The 17772-nt window shown below is 33.1% G+C and overlaps 1 protein-coding gene across 3 annotated transcripts; it reads right to left on the bottom strand.

Moving 5' to 3' along the window:
* Nucleotides 1–379: 379 nt before the first annotated feature.
* Nucleotides 380–16908, bottom strand: LOC137921372 (GON-4-like protein). Of its 3 annotated transcripts, XM_068764103.1 has the most exons (21): nt 16725–16908; nt 16208–16337; nt 15992–16101; nt 15632–15806; nt 14984–15112; nt 13770–14046; nt 12076–12242; nt 11495–11823; nt 10973–11111; nt 10011–10142; nt 9298–9434; nt 8679–8705; nt 7242–7406; nt 6336–6543; nt 5241–5384; nt 4066–4789; nt 3148–3428; nt 2815–2990; nt 2319–2492; nt 1172–1307; nt 380–869 (listed from the first exon to the last, which is right to left on the bottom strand). In XM_068764103.1, exons 1-21 carry the CDS (start codon nt 16841–16843, stop codon nt 564–566), a joined length of 4185 nt encoding a protein of 1394 aa, XP_068620204.1. In that variant the 5' UTR covers nt 16844–16908; the 3' UTR covers nt 380–563. The 3 variants fall into 3 exon arrangements, with proteins under 3 accessions (XP_068620204.1, XP_068620205.1, XP_068620206.1); XM_068764104.1 differs by lacking the exons at nt 16208–16337; nt 16725–16908 and having other exon boundaries at nt 15632–15820; nt 15992–16055; XM_068764105.1 differs by lacking the exons at nt 380–869; nt 1172–1307; nt 2319–2492 and having other exon boundaries at nt 2906–2986.
* Between the last annotated feature and the right edge of the window lie 864 nt (nt 16909–17772).

Below are 17772 nucleotides of genomic sequence, written 5' to 3'. Positions count from 1 at the left end.
CGGCCTTTCAATTTGCGTCGTGTTTTTTTTGGAACGTAACCACGACGCAGAGTGAGGTGTTGGTGTACAAAATAAAAATATTCTTATATTGTATTTATATATAGATAAGGAATTTTAATTACTTCACTAATACATACGTAAAATAATAGGCTGGGAAAAAGTTCTTTCTTATTTTTCATGAAAATACCGTTGCAGTAAATTTTGGGACTTTTAATAAAAAAAGGCAAGAATTTTGGGAATATCTTCGTGTTAAACTGACACCTGACTGCGGCAAAACCCCCTAAGACCTTTTTCACACATTGTGTACATAATCCATTTTTCATCACAACAATCAATTTCTTCAAAAGCGATTCGGTTTTATTACGTCTCAGTAAAGAATAACAAATACAAGTAAATTTTGTGACATAAATATAAAACAGTCTTAATAAAACATACTTTTTTTTTTTATATTTTCACATTTCATACATTTTGATCTTAATGCTGGTGGGTAGTCTTAATGCTTCAAAATAAAAATTAGTTTATAGAATACTTATTTTAAAATAATTGCATCAAAAGTTTATTAATTATTTATTTTCGCTTAACACTAACAGTTCCAATAAATACATAACACGGTCTGTAATATCTTCAACTGATTTGTGTGATAATTTTTCAGTAATTCCTTCTAAGAAAAATTTTTCTTCTAAAATATCCAACAAACTTTTATTTTTTCGTTCTTCTCGTGTGAAAGTTTGTTTTAATATTTCTAGGATTAATTTATCTTCAGATCTCTGCCATTCACATCCTTCAGACTTCATTGATTCACAGTCAGATTCCATTTCAATTTTAACTTTATTTAGATCATGCTTTTCTGCTTTATCCAATGAATGTTCCTGAAATATTTAAATTTGTATTATACTTTTATTAATTACTTGAATATCCAAAACACATCCTTGATAAAAAGTTATATTGTTTAATGCTAAAAAGTCGCTAGATAATATACTATATCATGAAAAGGCATGTGTCATGAAATCAATAATTATACTACAGACCTGGCGTTCTCAAAATTGTATTGAGAAATAATCAAATTAAGTTTATTAGAATTTAACATTTATTGATACAGTAGAAAAAAAAGGCTAAAAGTGTTAACATTCAAAATTCTGATGGCTTGTTCCTAATGAAAGTTTACACTAACCTGTTGATCGTGGCTCTCCGTTCCACTGCCTTGCTGTATACTTTTCGTATCTTCCAGGTTTTGTGTGTAATTACTAGCAGGTGTAAATTGAATTGAATGAAGTATACTATTTGAATTTTGACTCTCATTAACATTGCTGTAATATGTAATTAATTAAACAGTAGTTTGAACTTGTATATGATTATGATTGTATATGATCCACTTATATTTTTACACAGGAATAAAAGATTTGTCATCTCAAAATAATTAATTAGAATGTTTTCTATAATATTAGTTGCACAACAGGCTTGATTAAAAATAAAATATTATTGAAATAAATTTGTTTTAGATATTTTAACTTTTTAACTTCTTCCTTTTAACAATGTTAGTAGTATCAATTTTTTTATTAATAAAGAAATGAGAAAAGTATTAAATTTCCTTTACAGATAAATGTCATAACAATATTGTATCAGTAATTAAAATACAAAATTTACATTTTATTAACAATAATAATTACTCCTGTAGAAGAATTTTGTTTATTTCCTGTAGAAGTTTTGCGTTTCTTCGAATTTGTTTTGTTTTGGGTTTAAGTGTTTAAATCTTTTTTTAATTTCTTTTTTTTTTAAAGATAGCAACTCTTTTGTTTCTTATTAAGATACACCGACTCTTCTTTAAGGTGGTAATGCAAATGGTGATTTCAAATTAAAACGATTTTTAGTTTATCCAACAGAAAATCTAAGGGCTATGAAAGGTTATTCAAATAATCTATTTCCTGTCTTGCCGAGTTACCAAAAAAAACATGCAAGACAACATCATTATTTCAAAACTAGGTTACAACTCGTGCTATTTCAGATATTAAAGCTTATTGCAAAAAGGAAAGCTTAAACTTAAAGGCTTTGGTTCTAGTAAACAATACTCCTGGTGTTTTATATAAATTTTTAAATGTTTACTTTGTTCAATTTTATTTTTAAAAAGTAGTATTTTCGGAACCCTGGAATCTATCTTCGGTCTTTACATGGTTTGCTATAGAAAATCATAATTCACTTTGCGTCGTGTTTTTTTGTAACGTAACAACGACGCAAAGTGAGGTAGGTGTTGGTGTATAGGCGTAATGCCAAATGTACAAAACAAAGTGTCCATAAAGTATAAACTTAAAATCTGTACCAACCTAGATAGATCTACATCACAGTCCATTGCAAGTTGTGAATCCTCGCAAATGGTCAATGTGTCATCTTCATGGTCTGATTCATCACATTGTGAGTTTAATGGCTGATCAGTGGGAATTGCTTTTGTATTGGATTGTTCACTTTTCTTATCATTTATATTCGGTTGTGATTTTTGCCTGTTGGAATAAATGTTGTTTTATTTTACTTAAATGTAATAAGATTAGTTCACCAACAGACAATTAATCTACTGCATTGCGTTTTTCGCGTTGCTTGTACATTAATAGTTATCTATATAAGTCTCTCAATGAGCTATGGCCGCAATTTCTCTGAGGTTAAATCAGGAATGAGGTGGATGAATGAAAGTAACCAAAATAGTTAGGTATATGATCAGTACTATGTCTGAAGATGAACTGAGCTATTAAGATCCAGATCTTTACAACAAGAAAAAATTCAGAAATTTGCTTAGTTTTGTTTAATAGTTAGTTAAAAAATTCGTACCTTTCGACTTTTCTGTGAGGAAACAAACTGAAAGTGTACTTTGCAAGATCTGGGTGCTGGTCCATACTTCTCAGCAGATCGCTGCACGTCCCGCACGCAGTTGATTTGACGTCAACGAATGATCTTGTGAGGCGCGATAACAGCATATGTCTCTTGCTCAAATCAGTCACTTCTGCCTACCAACACCGGATGTTTTATTATTTAATTATATATATATATATATATATATATATATATATATATATATATATATATATAAGTATAATAAAAAAATAAAATCCTTAAAATAACTTTTTCGTAATAAAAGATATAACTTTACTGGTAATACTTTACCGTTATTCGTGTGACTAAATCAGAGGCACAATTTTGTGTGAAATAATCCTTGAATTTATTTATCCTGTCCGCTTGGTCCGGTGTGAGGAATCTTAGAAATTCTTTGAACAGATCGACTAGTTCGACGTCGAACAGTTTCTCTAAAGCATTAGCCAGTGTCGCAGGATCGTCCGTTTCATGGTCGAAATTAGACATGAGGATGTACATGTTTCTCTTTGTCAGTGGATTCCTTACTAGTCCAAAGCGAATTAATAGCTTCATCTCAAACAATGTCACAAAGGCTGTAAAGAAAGAACAAATTGTAGTACCCTTTATACTTAAAAACTAATAATTTCTCTTTATCTGTGTTGCAGTTGTAACTGCATAGACAGTTTTTTAGTCAGACTAAATTTTTGCAATGGTGTTAAAAATATCTCCAGAGGAGCTGCGTCAGTTTTTATTTATCAAAGAGGCTCATAATTTATTTATAGAGTCGGGACATAAACTTCAATTTCCTTCTATTTTTTAACAACATGTAAAAAAGAACTTCTGTTGAGAACATTATTGTGCAATGATTTTTTATAACTTCATTTTCCAACTTAACTGTTTAACTGTTATGTGAAGCAAAAGCGCAGTGGCGCAGCGGTTTGGCGCTATGAGTGAGGGTTTATTGCTCCGTTGGAGATAACGTTGCCTAGTCTCACGCATACTTTGTAACACGAGTCATTTTAAAACACCTTTTAACTGTTTTTACGTTTTATTATAATTGAGGAAGAACTCAGTACAAACTTATACAAAGTTTCACCAGTCTAAAACTTTGTACGGGTACTGGTGAAGAACGAGTTTCACGTTTCGTAATAAAAAAATATGTTTAACAATGATCATTTTCCCTGCGGAACAAAGTCAAAATGATAACTATTAAAAAATAAGGTTATTTACCAAGGTCGCTGGGATCATTCTGTATATCTTGTAGTTCGGTGACCTCATCAATTGGTACGTCCGGGTGTTTGCGGTTTTCATCGCACTGCGAAAGCTTCAGTTTCATATCCTTATGTACGTACATGGAGCGATTCTTAAAGTACTTGAGAAGTAACCTTAGTTTATTCGTTATTCTCGGCCGTTTGATGCTTTTGCATGGACACGAGTTTCTCGAGTTGTTTGACTTCTTAAAATATTCTGTTATTAAAGTCTGTCGTTGTTTGCATATTTTCTTGAGAAGTATACAGCATGTACAATGATCGCTGGTTGTACTGATTTCTGGTAATGGATCGGTAGTGTTACTCTCCGTATGTTGTTCGTTAATTGGTTCATTTTCATTTATTTGGCATTGTTCATAATTTGTTTCTATTGACTGTGTAGTGTTGTCTTGAGAGTTACATTCCAATGTACTGCAAATAGGCTGTGAAACAGATGCCACAGTTTTTGTTATATTATCCGATTGATTAGTGTCTTGCGGTACGACGCTCTCTATATAAACATCGTGTTTATCTGTTGTCGGTTGCGGAGGTACTTTAGGATGTAGATATACTCTATTCTTTGTGATCACTTTCGTAAAATCTATGGGAAGCGGTTTCTTTTCGCCGGGCGTCACCTGTGCTCCTAAAGCGATATCTATACCTCTCGGTGTCATTCCTGTGACGTTAGTGCGTCGATAGAGAAAATCCTGAAAAAAAATATAATTTATTTAACCCATTGCCACTACAAATCCTGCAACTTGATAAAAATATAATATAATAATAATTCTAAACGTTTTTCACATTCTTTAACCCTTTCACTGTTTGAGTCGAGTATACTCGACAAAGCGAAATGACGTGCTGCAGCTAGTTTTAAAAACTATCATTGCCATTAATTTAAATTTTTAGTTTTGTGACTTAGATTTCTTGAAATCTTAGTCACAAAACTAAGAATCAGTTAGTGTATAGTTGCTGCAGTTTTCGTTTCTATAATGCCTTAAATTTATTTTTATGTGATAATTACTTTTATCGAAGATGCAAATTTTGTTTGTTAACAACGAATATAGTTATATATTTTCTAAAAAAAAGTATCACGGAATGTTAGATTATTAATCATAATGGCCGGTTAAATGTGCTATAAAATAAAAAAATATAATTTACCTTAAAACGTTTGCTAGTCTTTGCAAGGTGCCTGATCCAAATCCTTGGCATTTCATATTCAGGTTGTTCATAAAGCGTTATCTTTGCGTTGTAAGGTAACAGCGTGTGCTTAACTGGCTCCACCTTGCGTGATTCGAAAAATTTCTGAAAGTCACGTAAATAAAAAACTTCAAATATATCTTTTATGTATTCCTTCCTATACCTTGTTCGTTATTGTCGACATAGCCATGCGGATTAGCAAGTTGAAATGTCAGCGGGCAGGCTACATAAAACGTAAAACGGAAGGATCTGGATTGACAAGCCTGGTGGACCAAGAACTAATAAGCGTAGGGCATCCTTTGTTCAGAAGTGGTCATCATGCGGGCTGAAATAATAATGATAATGATGCCGGACCGGAAGTATAAATTTGAGGTATTTTTTGAAATCTTCCATATCCTGAGTTCTGGATGTCCTGCCAGGTATTGAATACTATAGAGATTGATAAAAAACTTTTTTAAATAATAGCTAGCGGCAGAATTTATGAATCGCTAATGGATAAAAAAGTTGCGCTAAAAACTCCCATTTCATCTGTTTACTTACGTATATTTTTTATTGTACATTACGTATTTAGTAATAATAAAGAATATTTTGAAACAACAACACCGGTGAACATGATACACTATACAAGCACCAATTTCATAGCATGTGTTCATTTTTAAAAAAATAATTAAAACTAAAATTGGGTACATACGAACGTTATACGTACTTTCATACGTTTTTGACGTCGAGATGAGTCTACCATCGATTTAGACAATCATCACGACCATCAAGTCATAAGGTAAAAGTCGCGGGAAGTCGAAAAATAATTACATACAATTGATTTTCAAATGATTTTCTTTTAATGCGTATTTCATTACCTTACACGTATAAATATTCTTTTTTTTTATTAAAATTACTTCTAGTTGCTGGCAATGCGAATAAAAAAAACATTTCGAGTGTAAAGTGCTAATTTTTTGGAATCGGCCAGAGATCGAGTGTCAACTATATAATTCGTTTATTCTCTTATCGCTGATTTATGGGACATATGTATAAAAAATGAAAGGGACAGTTGCTTACGTATATGGGGTTATCCTTGTCGTTGCGGCGTGCGTAATGCACGTGCGACAGCAGCGAGCGCGGCGCTAACCAGGGCATCATGTGTCGGCAGAGCAGCTTTATCGCGGCCTGCAGGCCCGTGCGCCCCGACACCGGGCAGCGGCACGGGTACAGCTTCGGGTTCATCTCCACGTACGACCAAAACTCGTCTAGTCCCAATGCTATCAATCTGTTAAGTGGTATCATTTAGTCATTATATATTACTCATGAAATAAAAATTAATTTACGCTTTCTCGCTTTCTTAAGTTAAATTCACATGGCTACATTTTTAACAAGTTTTTATTTCTAATCAACAATATATACACTTTGGTTATCAACAATCTTTTGTCATCTAATATACAAATCAATAGGATTTTCTATAAAAAATGTCAGTTGAATTGAGAAATTGAATAAATGAAACAAAAAAGTTTATGAAAACCATTAAATAATTACAATATTGCAGCAGTTTAAATTTTTTTCTGTAATTTGTAATAAACTGTAATGGCTGTGCATACTGTAGTGTTAAGCAGAAAATTTTATTGTACTTCTTGTTACGGAAATACAAATATTTAAATTAAATTATTATTATTAAACCTTACTGTAATTTAAAAATAAATAAACAAAAAAAAAATACAATAAGATAGTGATATAATAAATATTGGAGTCTAGTTTTTTCGCATTAAATTTTTAATTAATCATTATCGATCCCGTATATTTAATTATCTGTTCGGACGTATGCACTCAACAAAATGACTGAATTAGAAACGATTTATTACGGGGCAAAGCCAGACACGACGATTCACTGTTTTTTTTAATATGAACTAAGTAACGGTTCGAAGTTTTCTAAACATTTGAAGACAGTATAATACGGAAAGATGGTGTACTCACTCGTCCTCGGGACGTAGGAACTTGTAACGTCGCAGAACTTCAGAGCGGTAAGGCATAGCTGGCAGCAGATGAGGGTAGAGGAATACAGGACTGTTCGCCACCACATCCTTCAGCGTATCGTGGAACTCTCCCACGTACAGCGAGTTCTGCGCGCTGCGGGTCCGGCTGCGTATATGAACACACACATTTTATCAGTACCTTTGATAGCTTGTTTAATTTTTATAGAACATATTCGTAATATTCTTTCTTAATTATTTGTGACATAAAAATTCATTATCATCGTGAAGTCGATATACACCTACTGTAAGGCCTCTGCCAAAGATCGCCACAATGACTGGTAAGAAAAGGTCCAATATTTAGCTACTTCCGCACATGCAGTAGTAGTCGTGCAACAAAGTGCACCGCCCGCCAGCCCGCTGATAAATGCGTACGCGGCAAACAATGCAAATCACACAACCGCCACCGCCAAATTACTCAACACGTGTTTCACCCTTCCACGGGGCATCGTCAGGAGTTATGTTACCGATTAGTGTGTGTGAGTACCGACATGTGCGGAAGTGGCTAAATATTGGACCTTTTTTTACTTAGAATGGACTTCCGCAAGGTAACGCCTGATTCCATTAAATACAATGACTGGTCTTGCTAGTGGTCGATTCACTTAGTTAAGAACCTACCCACGCACGTGTAGCGGCTCGTGGACGCCACTTGCGCGTTGTGCAACGTTCACTGCCACTTTAGACAAGCCATACTTCTGGTTACGTACGTATGACTTAAAATTTACTAACACGATTTCATTACGAGTAACTCCTATCAGGGAGTAAAAGTGAAACTGTTGACAGGTTTGAATTTTCCTTTTAGAGATATGATGACCATTATGTGTTGGTGTAGTACTTTGCTATTTTGAAATTGTACTAAATTAGACATTCCGAAGACACGTAACGTGTAAAAGGCCAGTTAGGACATCATAATAAACGTATTGGTTTTTGCTGTAAATCAAAGCCAGTGCCACCGAAATCGCTGTACCGCACCTTAGGAATGTGTGCAACAAAAACGGAGGGGAGGGAGTAGTATCGACCGCTCCGTTTCATCAGTCAACGTCAATGCTGGCGGCGGCACTCATGTCCTTTTTTCTTAGCCCGTACTTGACCGCCTTTTCAGGCTCAGTACAGCGGTTCCGGTAACTCTATAATAAGTAATATAATTTCGTTTAGCGGTGGTATTTAAAAACCTATTTTGTAGCTAATTGTAATTAACTGCGCCACTCGTAAAAATACTGTAAATTACCAATAAACGAAACTATATTACTTTCTTGCAATTCCTAGCACATAACGTAGTTAAATACATTATTTATTTACCAATTTATGTACCAACAAAGTAAAACTATGTGCAATAGAGGACACTTCTGAGGTGTAATATTTTTATACCATACATTCTTACCTTCTATCAACTTGTGTCTGGATGAACCTGTAATGAAATAAAAACGTTATACCGATTTAGAACGTAATATTTTTAATTTTACACGCAACGACTTTATTACAGACTAAATAAGTTTATAATGCATTTGAGGTTCATAACTTTTGACCTTTTGGCAATTGTATAATTTGACAGCAAATAGTGTGTAATAAAATAGAATATACAATATATTCTTAAAAATGTTTTATAAATAGAAAGAATTATTACGAGAGCCCAATTTAGACTATTTTACGATTATCAGTTCTTTTCACTTGTTGCGATTAAAAACAGTTTTTTCTTTTAAGGGGAAAATTTTAATGATTCAAGATGCTCTGCCTGGGCAGGGTTATGTGAGATGTCTAACCACCGATATTTTAACCTCTGCCAGTACTAATTAAAGAAAGATTTACTGATAAGAAAGAATTATATTTAAAATTACACGTCGTTAATATTATTTTTCTTTTTGAAACTTCTAAAACATTTATTTAAAAACAGCTCGCAAAAATTTACAAATTTTGTAGCTTCGCTACCAGTGGTATCGACGCTAATTCATATATGATATAAACAAAACAGTGAAGTTAATATTAAACATAAAAGAACTTACTTCACCATTTCAGTGTTCTCCGGAGTTGGCTCTGATACGGATTTCTCCCATGTAGTTATGAGCTCTATGGCCGGCTTTAAATTGCAAACGTTCACCACAGAGTTGGGCGTTGATGACGCCAAATTGTTCAGAGTTTCCTGTTACAACGACAAATCATTTAGTTTTAAGACTAATATATTAATTTTATAATCAATTCAGATATACTTTATCTGTCTATCAGTTCCAAATGTATTGCTTATACATCATATTCTAAAAACCTCTCATATATTGTCTGTCCGTATCAATACGGATCTCTATTCTTCCATAGTAAGAACATGCGAAATGAACAATGACCTCAACACTAAGTCATCTGATCTCAACATCTTTGGTAAAACTTTATGCATGTGTTGAGAAGATGCATTTACACATTTGCTAAATAAATTAAATAATGATTTTTTTTCTTATGTTATATACATACATATATGTATATATGAGTGTGTGTGTGTGTGTGTGTGTGTGTAACCACTAATATTAACCTACTTTTAAGTAGATTTATCAGATATAACTTGATTGTTTTTAATGCATCTGCTTCTGGTGCGCTTTTTAAAAATAGTATATAATCTATAACTCCCACCAAAAAACAATTAGTACTTCTATTTACTTTAATGAATTACTTCTACTCAAAATGTTGAAAAAAAAAAACGTTTGTTCTCAGTTAAAATAAAAGGTTTTACCAAATATTCTTTATATTTGGGTCCAAAAGACCAGTGAATGGGATGCACATAGAGTTGAAGGAAGTTCGTCGTCGCCAGTTGAATATGCTGCCTCAACTGCTGCTGAAGAATCAGGATTTGCTCAGCCAAAAACTGAAATAAAATCAAATTAATTTATTAATATAAATGACTTTCAGCAAGTCGATAAACAACGAAATTGAGTAAAAACAAGAATAAATTATAAAAAAGCCTGTGCAACGACATCTCTGAAACCCCTGAGAAAAATATCTTGTGTAGTGGTAAGCAGAATTTATGTTCAATAGTGTATTATGTGGTATCTAAATTGCAATATATATTATTCCTACAACTACAAAATATAAACAGTGCTTGCGCAAACACATTTAAACCATATTTAAGAGCGTTATATAAAAATTTCCATCAAGGAAGTATAGTTAGTATATACAAAACATACTAATTAAGTATGTTATATTTACAATAGTTATTAAAGATAAATTATCTATATCGGATCTTATATATCTCTAACTACCGATACATATACAAGCGTGTAGTTAAATAACAGTTGTGTTGAAAATTGACCACCAACTACATAACTGAAAAGTTAACTTTTAAAGTGTGTGTGGTAGTGTTTTCAAAAGGAAAGCGACTTTATACAATTTTTAATATAAAAGTTTAGGCATTGTTTATATTATGATGTATAGTGGTTATACACTTTAGCACAATTTCTAGTTATTTTTTAAGGTTTTTGGTTATTCTTCTTATTTATTGGCTTTTTATTATTCTTTATTCACCATATAAAAAAGTTTTTCATAGTGTTGCGAAAACTATTTCACATAGCTACTTGTAAAGTTTTTTTGTGATATAAATATGCCTTTTTTATGCTATCATTGTCAACAAATGACTTTGTGTTATAGTTTCAATTCAGTCTTACAGCATGTTTATATGACTTCAAAAATACTACTTACAACGGGGCATGAGGGTAGTTGCACCAGTACAATTTCCTCTTCGGGTAACACCACTTGTAGAACTTGAGGTGGCTGCGGCTGTGGGCTCTCTGGCCGAGGAGATTCTATCTTTTCCTCTATGTACACCGTCACATTTGACCTTCCCAGAAAGAGATAGAATGAAAATCATTAATACAACACACCGAAAAAGAACTATTTAAAAATGTTAACACAGATATTTACAGAAAATCTCTTAAACTATCTGATAACATCTTGCCCAAGATGGAAAACATCTAAAGGTAAATTATAGATATATAAATATATATATATATGTAAAAAATCTCAAAATAGAGGTACCGAAACTGCTGCACCTTAGGAAATCGTTGAGATTTGGGGACACAGGAAAAAGTAGTATAAATGCCGCCACCTCTTAGGTTGATTGACTAATGAAACAGAGCGGTTGATACTCCTCCCGCGTCGCCGCAAGAATACCTGAGGCGCGGTACAACAGTTTCGGTAGCGCTAGCCACTATAAATACTTACTCAGATTTTCCATTTAGTATCATAACGGGAGTTTTCCCATCAATAATTTCTTTGCCTACTGCTGCGGAGTCTATTCTTTCAGCATTCAAATCATCTGAATCTTTCGTATTTCTATCCACTTTATTTAAATTCATTATATTTTGATTTTCATTCTCTGTATTTATATTCATTGTATCATTCATAGTTATGTTTATATTAATTGCATCATTTGGCTCGCTTTTACCCACAGAGAAGTATGTAACGCTGCTCCTCCTAACCATTATTGTTTCATTGATATTAGAAGACTCCTCATCAGAAATTGGTTCTTGTTTACCCTCCCATAAGGGTTTCTGCAAATGATATATTCTATTAACTCTATTATTAGTTTTTTAAAATTAGTTTTTCTATTTACTTGTTACAAAATTGTTTAAGTGCTACGAAACCGCTATACAGCCCCTTAGAAATGCGCGGTTAGGTGCGGCTTAGAAAACAGAACAGAGCATGCACACCTTAGGCGCGGTGCAGCGGTTTACAATTCTTTTCTATTATGCACAATCATATAAGAGTACTAAATATTTAAATTAGCATTGGTCTGAATTTACCTCGGAACATTTATTTGCATTTAGAACATCGTTCGCCAGGTTCTCTGCGAGTTGATCTTCCGTCGATGCTTCGGGCAAAATACTAAACAGTTCCGTCACCAAGTCATTAAGTTCCTTCTTTGATATCTTGACGATACTGTTTTCTAAAGCTTCTTCATCCTCATCAACTGCGGTAAACCAACAAAATAATAAAATTATAATGAAATAAATTTCCTAATATATAACATGCACATTGATGACACTGAAGGTTTATTGAATTGACCAGTTTAAAAAGAATATCGGAAAATAAAGACTTTTAACTATTTTTCCTCATACAATACATTATCCCGCCATTCATTATTACATATGAGCCACAAATTAAAATTAGGCTTTAGTTTTTTTTCTTTATTCATTTAATACAAAATTTTCGTAGTAAAATCTTTTATATTTTTCATTGCGGTCTCAGAAAGCAACAAAGTCAAAAGACTTTGGTTAGCTTTTATTGATGAAGCACTATCTCGTGCTACTATTTACAACTGGATTAACGAGTTCAAACATAAAGGAGTCTCACAAGAGGGTTATCTTTTTTATTTTATGGAAGAAATAGGCGTTACCTTGCGGAAGTCCATCCTAAGTAAGAAAAGGTCCAATATTTAGCTACTTCCGCACATGCAGTGGTACTCGTGCAACAAAGTGCACCGTCCGCAGTTATGTTACACCCAGGTGTATATACAAGTGTAACATAATTCCTGAAGATGCCCCGTGGAGGGGTGAAACACGTGTTGAGTGAATTAACGGTGGCAGTTGTGTAATTGTCATTGTTTTGGCATTGTTTGCCGCATACGCATTTATCAGCCGGCTGGCGGGCGGTGCACTTTGTTGCACGGCTACCACTGCATGTGCGGAAGTGGCTAAATATTGGTCATTTTCTTACAAAGATAAGTAATGTCCTATTTACACCAACTAAAACCTTCACGACATTTTTGCATCATCGTCACATCAATGACAACCGCTCATGTAGTCCAGTCCCGGGAGAAGAAAGATCTCCAAACGCGACCAATAAATTTCCCGAGAACATCAGTCAGAGGCCAGGGAGACCGAGAGAGCGAGTACACACAAGTACAGGCTCGAAGGGCTAGACCGCTACGGCTTTGGAGGTTTTGGACTGTTTTCCACAGCCCCATTGCATACCTAGTACAATTTCGATTAGTCGCGGAGGGTAGAGAAAGGAATCTTATCTTTGGAGCCATTCTTCTTACAATACCTTGCACATTGTGTTTATTTCCCAAAAATAAAAGAAAAACTAGAGGAATACGGTTTCAAGAAGCTATGCTAAAAGACATTGCAGGCAACTTTAATCAGTTCACCGTTACGTTGACAGCTGGTAGAAGCCTATTGCATATCATAGGCTTTCCTAAAACATCGCCACAATGACTTGTCTTGCTCTACCAGCTTTCTACAACCTTGACTATGTCGTCCGTCCTTCAATCAGTGATCGACACTTTAACAAACAGACTAACTACGAAGTTTTATCTACCCGCGTACATATGTACTTTGTTGTTTAACGCACACTTACTAGTGTAGATCCGTCTCACTCGTGCATTGGCAACTCGGGTTTTTCTCTACATAAAAGTGCTTTCCATAAAACCCAGAATATTTAACTTTAGAATTGACAAAATTTAAATCAAAATATTAGATCTATGCCAATAACTCACTAGCATCAGCATCTGCTGCAACGTTATACTCCGGATCGGCTTCATCATCATCTTCGTTCTTCACATGAGAGGTAGATGCTGGATTGAGGCACTCTTCCAAGAACTCATTCCAAACAGGATCGTCAACGTCCACTGTCGGAACATCGTCAGGAGGGACGAAAGAACTTTCTATGTGCTCTATGGAAGTTTCCGAAAGACTTAATTTGGATCTGGTTCGAAGCGCTATTGTCGCCTTTTCGTCGAGGTCCAATTTTCTTCGTGTGGGTGTAGCTAGGTCCTGTTAACATTTTAAGTTAAAAGTAGCCAGCAAATGATTTGGATTCTATATATAATGAATCCTATTACTACATAGCTATAGAATTCTACTAAGTAACTTTAAAAAGTTAAAATAAAAAGATTTGGAAATATTTATTTATTAACAGAGGATTACTAGACTATCAGTCAAACCAAGGTGGTGCAGAGATAATTAGCAAGCAGGTGAGTCAAACTTCCAGAAAAGTTAATTAGTATATATATGAACATATGCCAACATCACACAACATGTACCATTCATCATAATTACTTACAAACATATATTAAATGATGTAATATTTACATAAATTACACAATTAATTATAAGAAAATTTATATGTTATACATTAGTATACATATTAACAACGACATAATTAAGGTCACGGGAAGTCACTGGATGCGGGCAGCACAAGACCAGTCATTGTAGCGATCTTTGGGAAGGCCTATGCCTAGCAGTGGCTAAAAAAAGAAGAAAAAAAAATCAATCAAGTTAAATGGAGAAAAATTATAAAAAGCAGAAGTGTTTTATACATTACACATTTTAAACTACACCAAGGGTGGCGGTGAAGCTTCTTAATAAACTGATCTACCTTACATAATTTAAAATTGTGAAGCTGTAATGTAAACTTAAGTATGTATTTAAAGTTTTTTTTTGAAGATGTAAAATTTATTGAAAACATACAAAGAGTCTACCATATATGTGTGTGTTGTTAGTAATTTAAGTCATTTGAAAATTTAGAACAATTCTTTAAATTATAATAAGTCAAAAATGATAATGGTACTCCAATATTATATAGATATTAACCAAGTGGTTCATGTGCCGTATGTTAGCCCCACCTGAACTATACTTCTGAAGCTCGACCTTTGTCGAGTCTTTGCAGTTGCCATTAAAGCAGAATAATTTAATGGAAGATATATTGTACCTTTGGAACTTTGAATGGTCCATCACTAACAACTTTTGGGCTCGTAAAGCCTGGTGTTTTTGGAGTTGCTGGCGTTCGTGGTAGTGACTCAATATCACTACTAGATTCAATAGTATGCTCATCATCACTCTAAAAAATAAATCTTGGGTTACACATTGTTACAATAAGGAAAAAAGTTAAGGGAATAAAAATATTTTTTTTTGTTTTTTTTTTTTTTTTAATTAAAGATATCTGACATCTGCTCTGTCGTTGGATTTCGGCACTACATTAGTTTTAGGAAATATCAATAGTTTTACAAGGACCAGACTACCCAGTCTGCTTGCATAAAATCCCTAATCGGCTACATTGAACCGAAGAGCTTGGAAAATCTAGAGAAGCTAATAATTGCCATTAATGTGGAAGGTAAAAGGGACTAGAGGACAGTCACCTACTGACTTGTCTGATGCAGTTACAAAAGTGTGCAACACAACTCTAAAAACATCTTCTTACTTTCACAAAATAGAAAAGCCTGGAGAAAAATGGTAGCTGAGACTGACATGTTTGATAGACCATATCCAGTCATGAGGAAGTGACCAAGAAGAATAATAACATTACAATTGTAATTTTCTATAAATAACCAACACATTAACCACAGAACAATTAACATACTTGCACATCTTCCTGCGTTGGATGGTACTCATCATCATCTTCATCATCAGGTAGCTCCTGTGCTATTAGTGCCTTCACCTCTGGTCGAGTCTTAATAGGTATGTGTTTAATTGGAGTCAACTCTAAATTCTCCAAATTCCATCTTGCTGATTTAGGTGATACACGCATCAACTCTCTGTAAAAAAGAACCTAACAGATACAGTAGAGTGTCAACAGAGATATAATTGTGTGAAAATTTACAATTTTCCATATTGCTAACTCAAAGTATATAAAAGCAAATGAATCACTCGAATCTATATATGAAATATATGTACATGGGAAATGCTAGAAAATTTGTAATTTGTTTATTTAATAACTTACTTGACTTTAGCCCTAGTCAGTTTGGGCCTAATATTTTCCTCAGTGCTTGATTCCTCATCTTCTTCTCTTAACTTAACAAGTGCCAGAACATGATCATTTGTTACCACTTTCTGTAACATATTTTATTACTAATTTGTTTTGAAGAAAATGGTAAGGAATAATACATCTTTTGATTTGCAACTAGCATTTTGAATTGCAACTGGTTGTTATACAAACCTTAAGTATTTTCTTAACGCTAATATCATCCAAATTGTTTTTAATTGCTGAAGCATGTAGATTTTTTTCCATTACAAAAGAATTTTCTGGTAAGATGCTGTCACCTTCTGAACTACTTGAATCACTTACTCTATAAATGATAAATTTTACTATGTTATTAATCTTTTCACTATACAAATCATAAATTACAAATTTTTAACAATGTTGTGTTTTATGCTATAATTTGTGAGGTATTATTATATTTTTAGTTAATCTATATCAATAATGGAAAAATCATCATAATTAAAAAGTTTTGCAATGTTTACGATAACTGTGGAACTGGAGGCCTGTCTATATCACTAGATAATAAAAAATCACATATAATTTCATAATTATTAGTGGTTTCTTTTCAATAACATTACGCCAAGAGAAATGAAGTTATTTTTTTTTCACATAAATTCAAATTCATGATTTTTTTTAACAATTTATTTACTATTCGTAATTGTAACATATTCTTAAAAATACGATAAACCTTTACCTTTTTCTTTTGCGGCTCCGTGTTTTGAACTTTTGTTTAACATCATTTTCTGCAGACGATATTTTTACCGTACTATTTTGGTCGGAATCATTCTTTATTTCATTTTTTATTTCGTTCATTTTGCAAGATAAAAACGCTGTGCTGTAAGAAAAATAAGTAAATATTATTTACACTACATATACAGTTACGGTTTGAATACATCTTTTTGACTTTGACAGTAGATACCAGTTTTTTTAAAAACTTACAAGGCAAAGGCATTGCAACACAGGCTATGATAATCCGATACCAAAATTAGCCTTTAAAATAGTTTAATTTAAATAGAAAGTTAGTCCTGATTAGTGTTTAAATATCTGTTGTTTACCTACAATTTAAATCGAATTTTACGAATCTACGATTTAATACTTCGCCACCTAAAATTAAGTAATTATCTTTTGTAGAATAATAATTTTAATATGTATCTTGGATATGTCAACACCAATTCATAGTTCTAACAATATTTATTTTAGAAATTAAGTACTTAATATACAGTACCCAGAGATAAATATTGCATGTCGACCTTTGGAAAGAGAGAATCGGCTAATTTCGGCTTCATAAAGCGTTATCTCTGTCGCACGAAGTACAAACAGTCCGGGATCCATTTGAAGCTGTTAAAACAATGTCTCATTTTATGTTAAAGTCAATGTCTTATTTTACAATGGGTATAATGAGGTTTATTACATACAGTTGTAATTTTCCTTAATAATTAAATACAGAAACATAATTGATCATATTTCGTTTTATTTTATTTTACCCAAACCTATATCCACCACTTATAAAAAATTGGTGTATTTTATACATAGAATTACAATAATCAAAAGAAACAAAAGATACTTGTTTTCAGTTCCTAATACATACCGGACTGTTTGTATTTCGTGCGACACAGATAACGCTTTATGAAGCCGAAATTAACCGATTGTCTCTTTCCAAAGATACATGTGCAATATTTATCGGCGGGTACTGTAGACAATATTCACCATCATATTGTAGAAGAAAAAATATAAAGGAGTTA

The sequence above is a fragment of the Battus philenor genome, unplaced genomic scaffold (genome assembly GCF_028537555.1).
Source record: "Battus philenor isolate CCGP_79_NKW_IND1 unplaced genomic scaffold, ilBatPhil1.0.hap1 SCAF_19, whole genome shotgun sequence".
Classification (NCBI taxonomy): Eukaryota; Metazoa; Arthropoda; class Insecta; order Lepidoptera; family Papilionidae; genus Battus; species Battus philenor.
Note: the sequence above shows the minus strand (reverse complement) of the source record. Positions and strands in the feature narration are given on the sequence as shown.

What these genes read in the sequence shown, in the direction of transcription:
- LOC137921372 (XM_068764103.1), bottom strand. Translation starts at nt 16,843, where the DNA reads ATGAACGAAATAAAAAATGAAATAAAGAATGATTCCGACCAAAATAGT. An exon ending in CTGACTAGGGCTAAAGTCAA is followed by an intron (nt 15,807 to 15,991) that starts GTAAGTTATTAA and finishes TCTTTTTTACAG; the next exon opens with AGAGTTGATGCGTGTATCAC. An exon ending in CCTCACAGAAAAGTCGAAAG is followed by an intron (nt 2,493 to 2,814) that starts GTACGAATTTTT and finishes TTATTCCAACAG; the next exon opens with GCAAAAATCACAACCGAATA.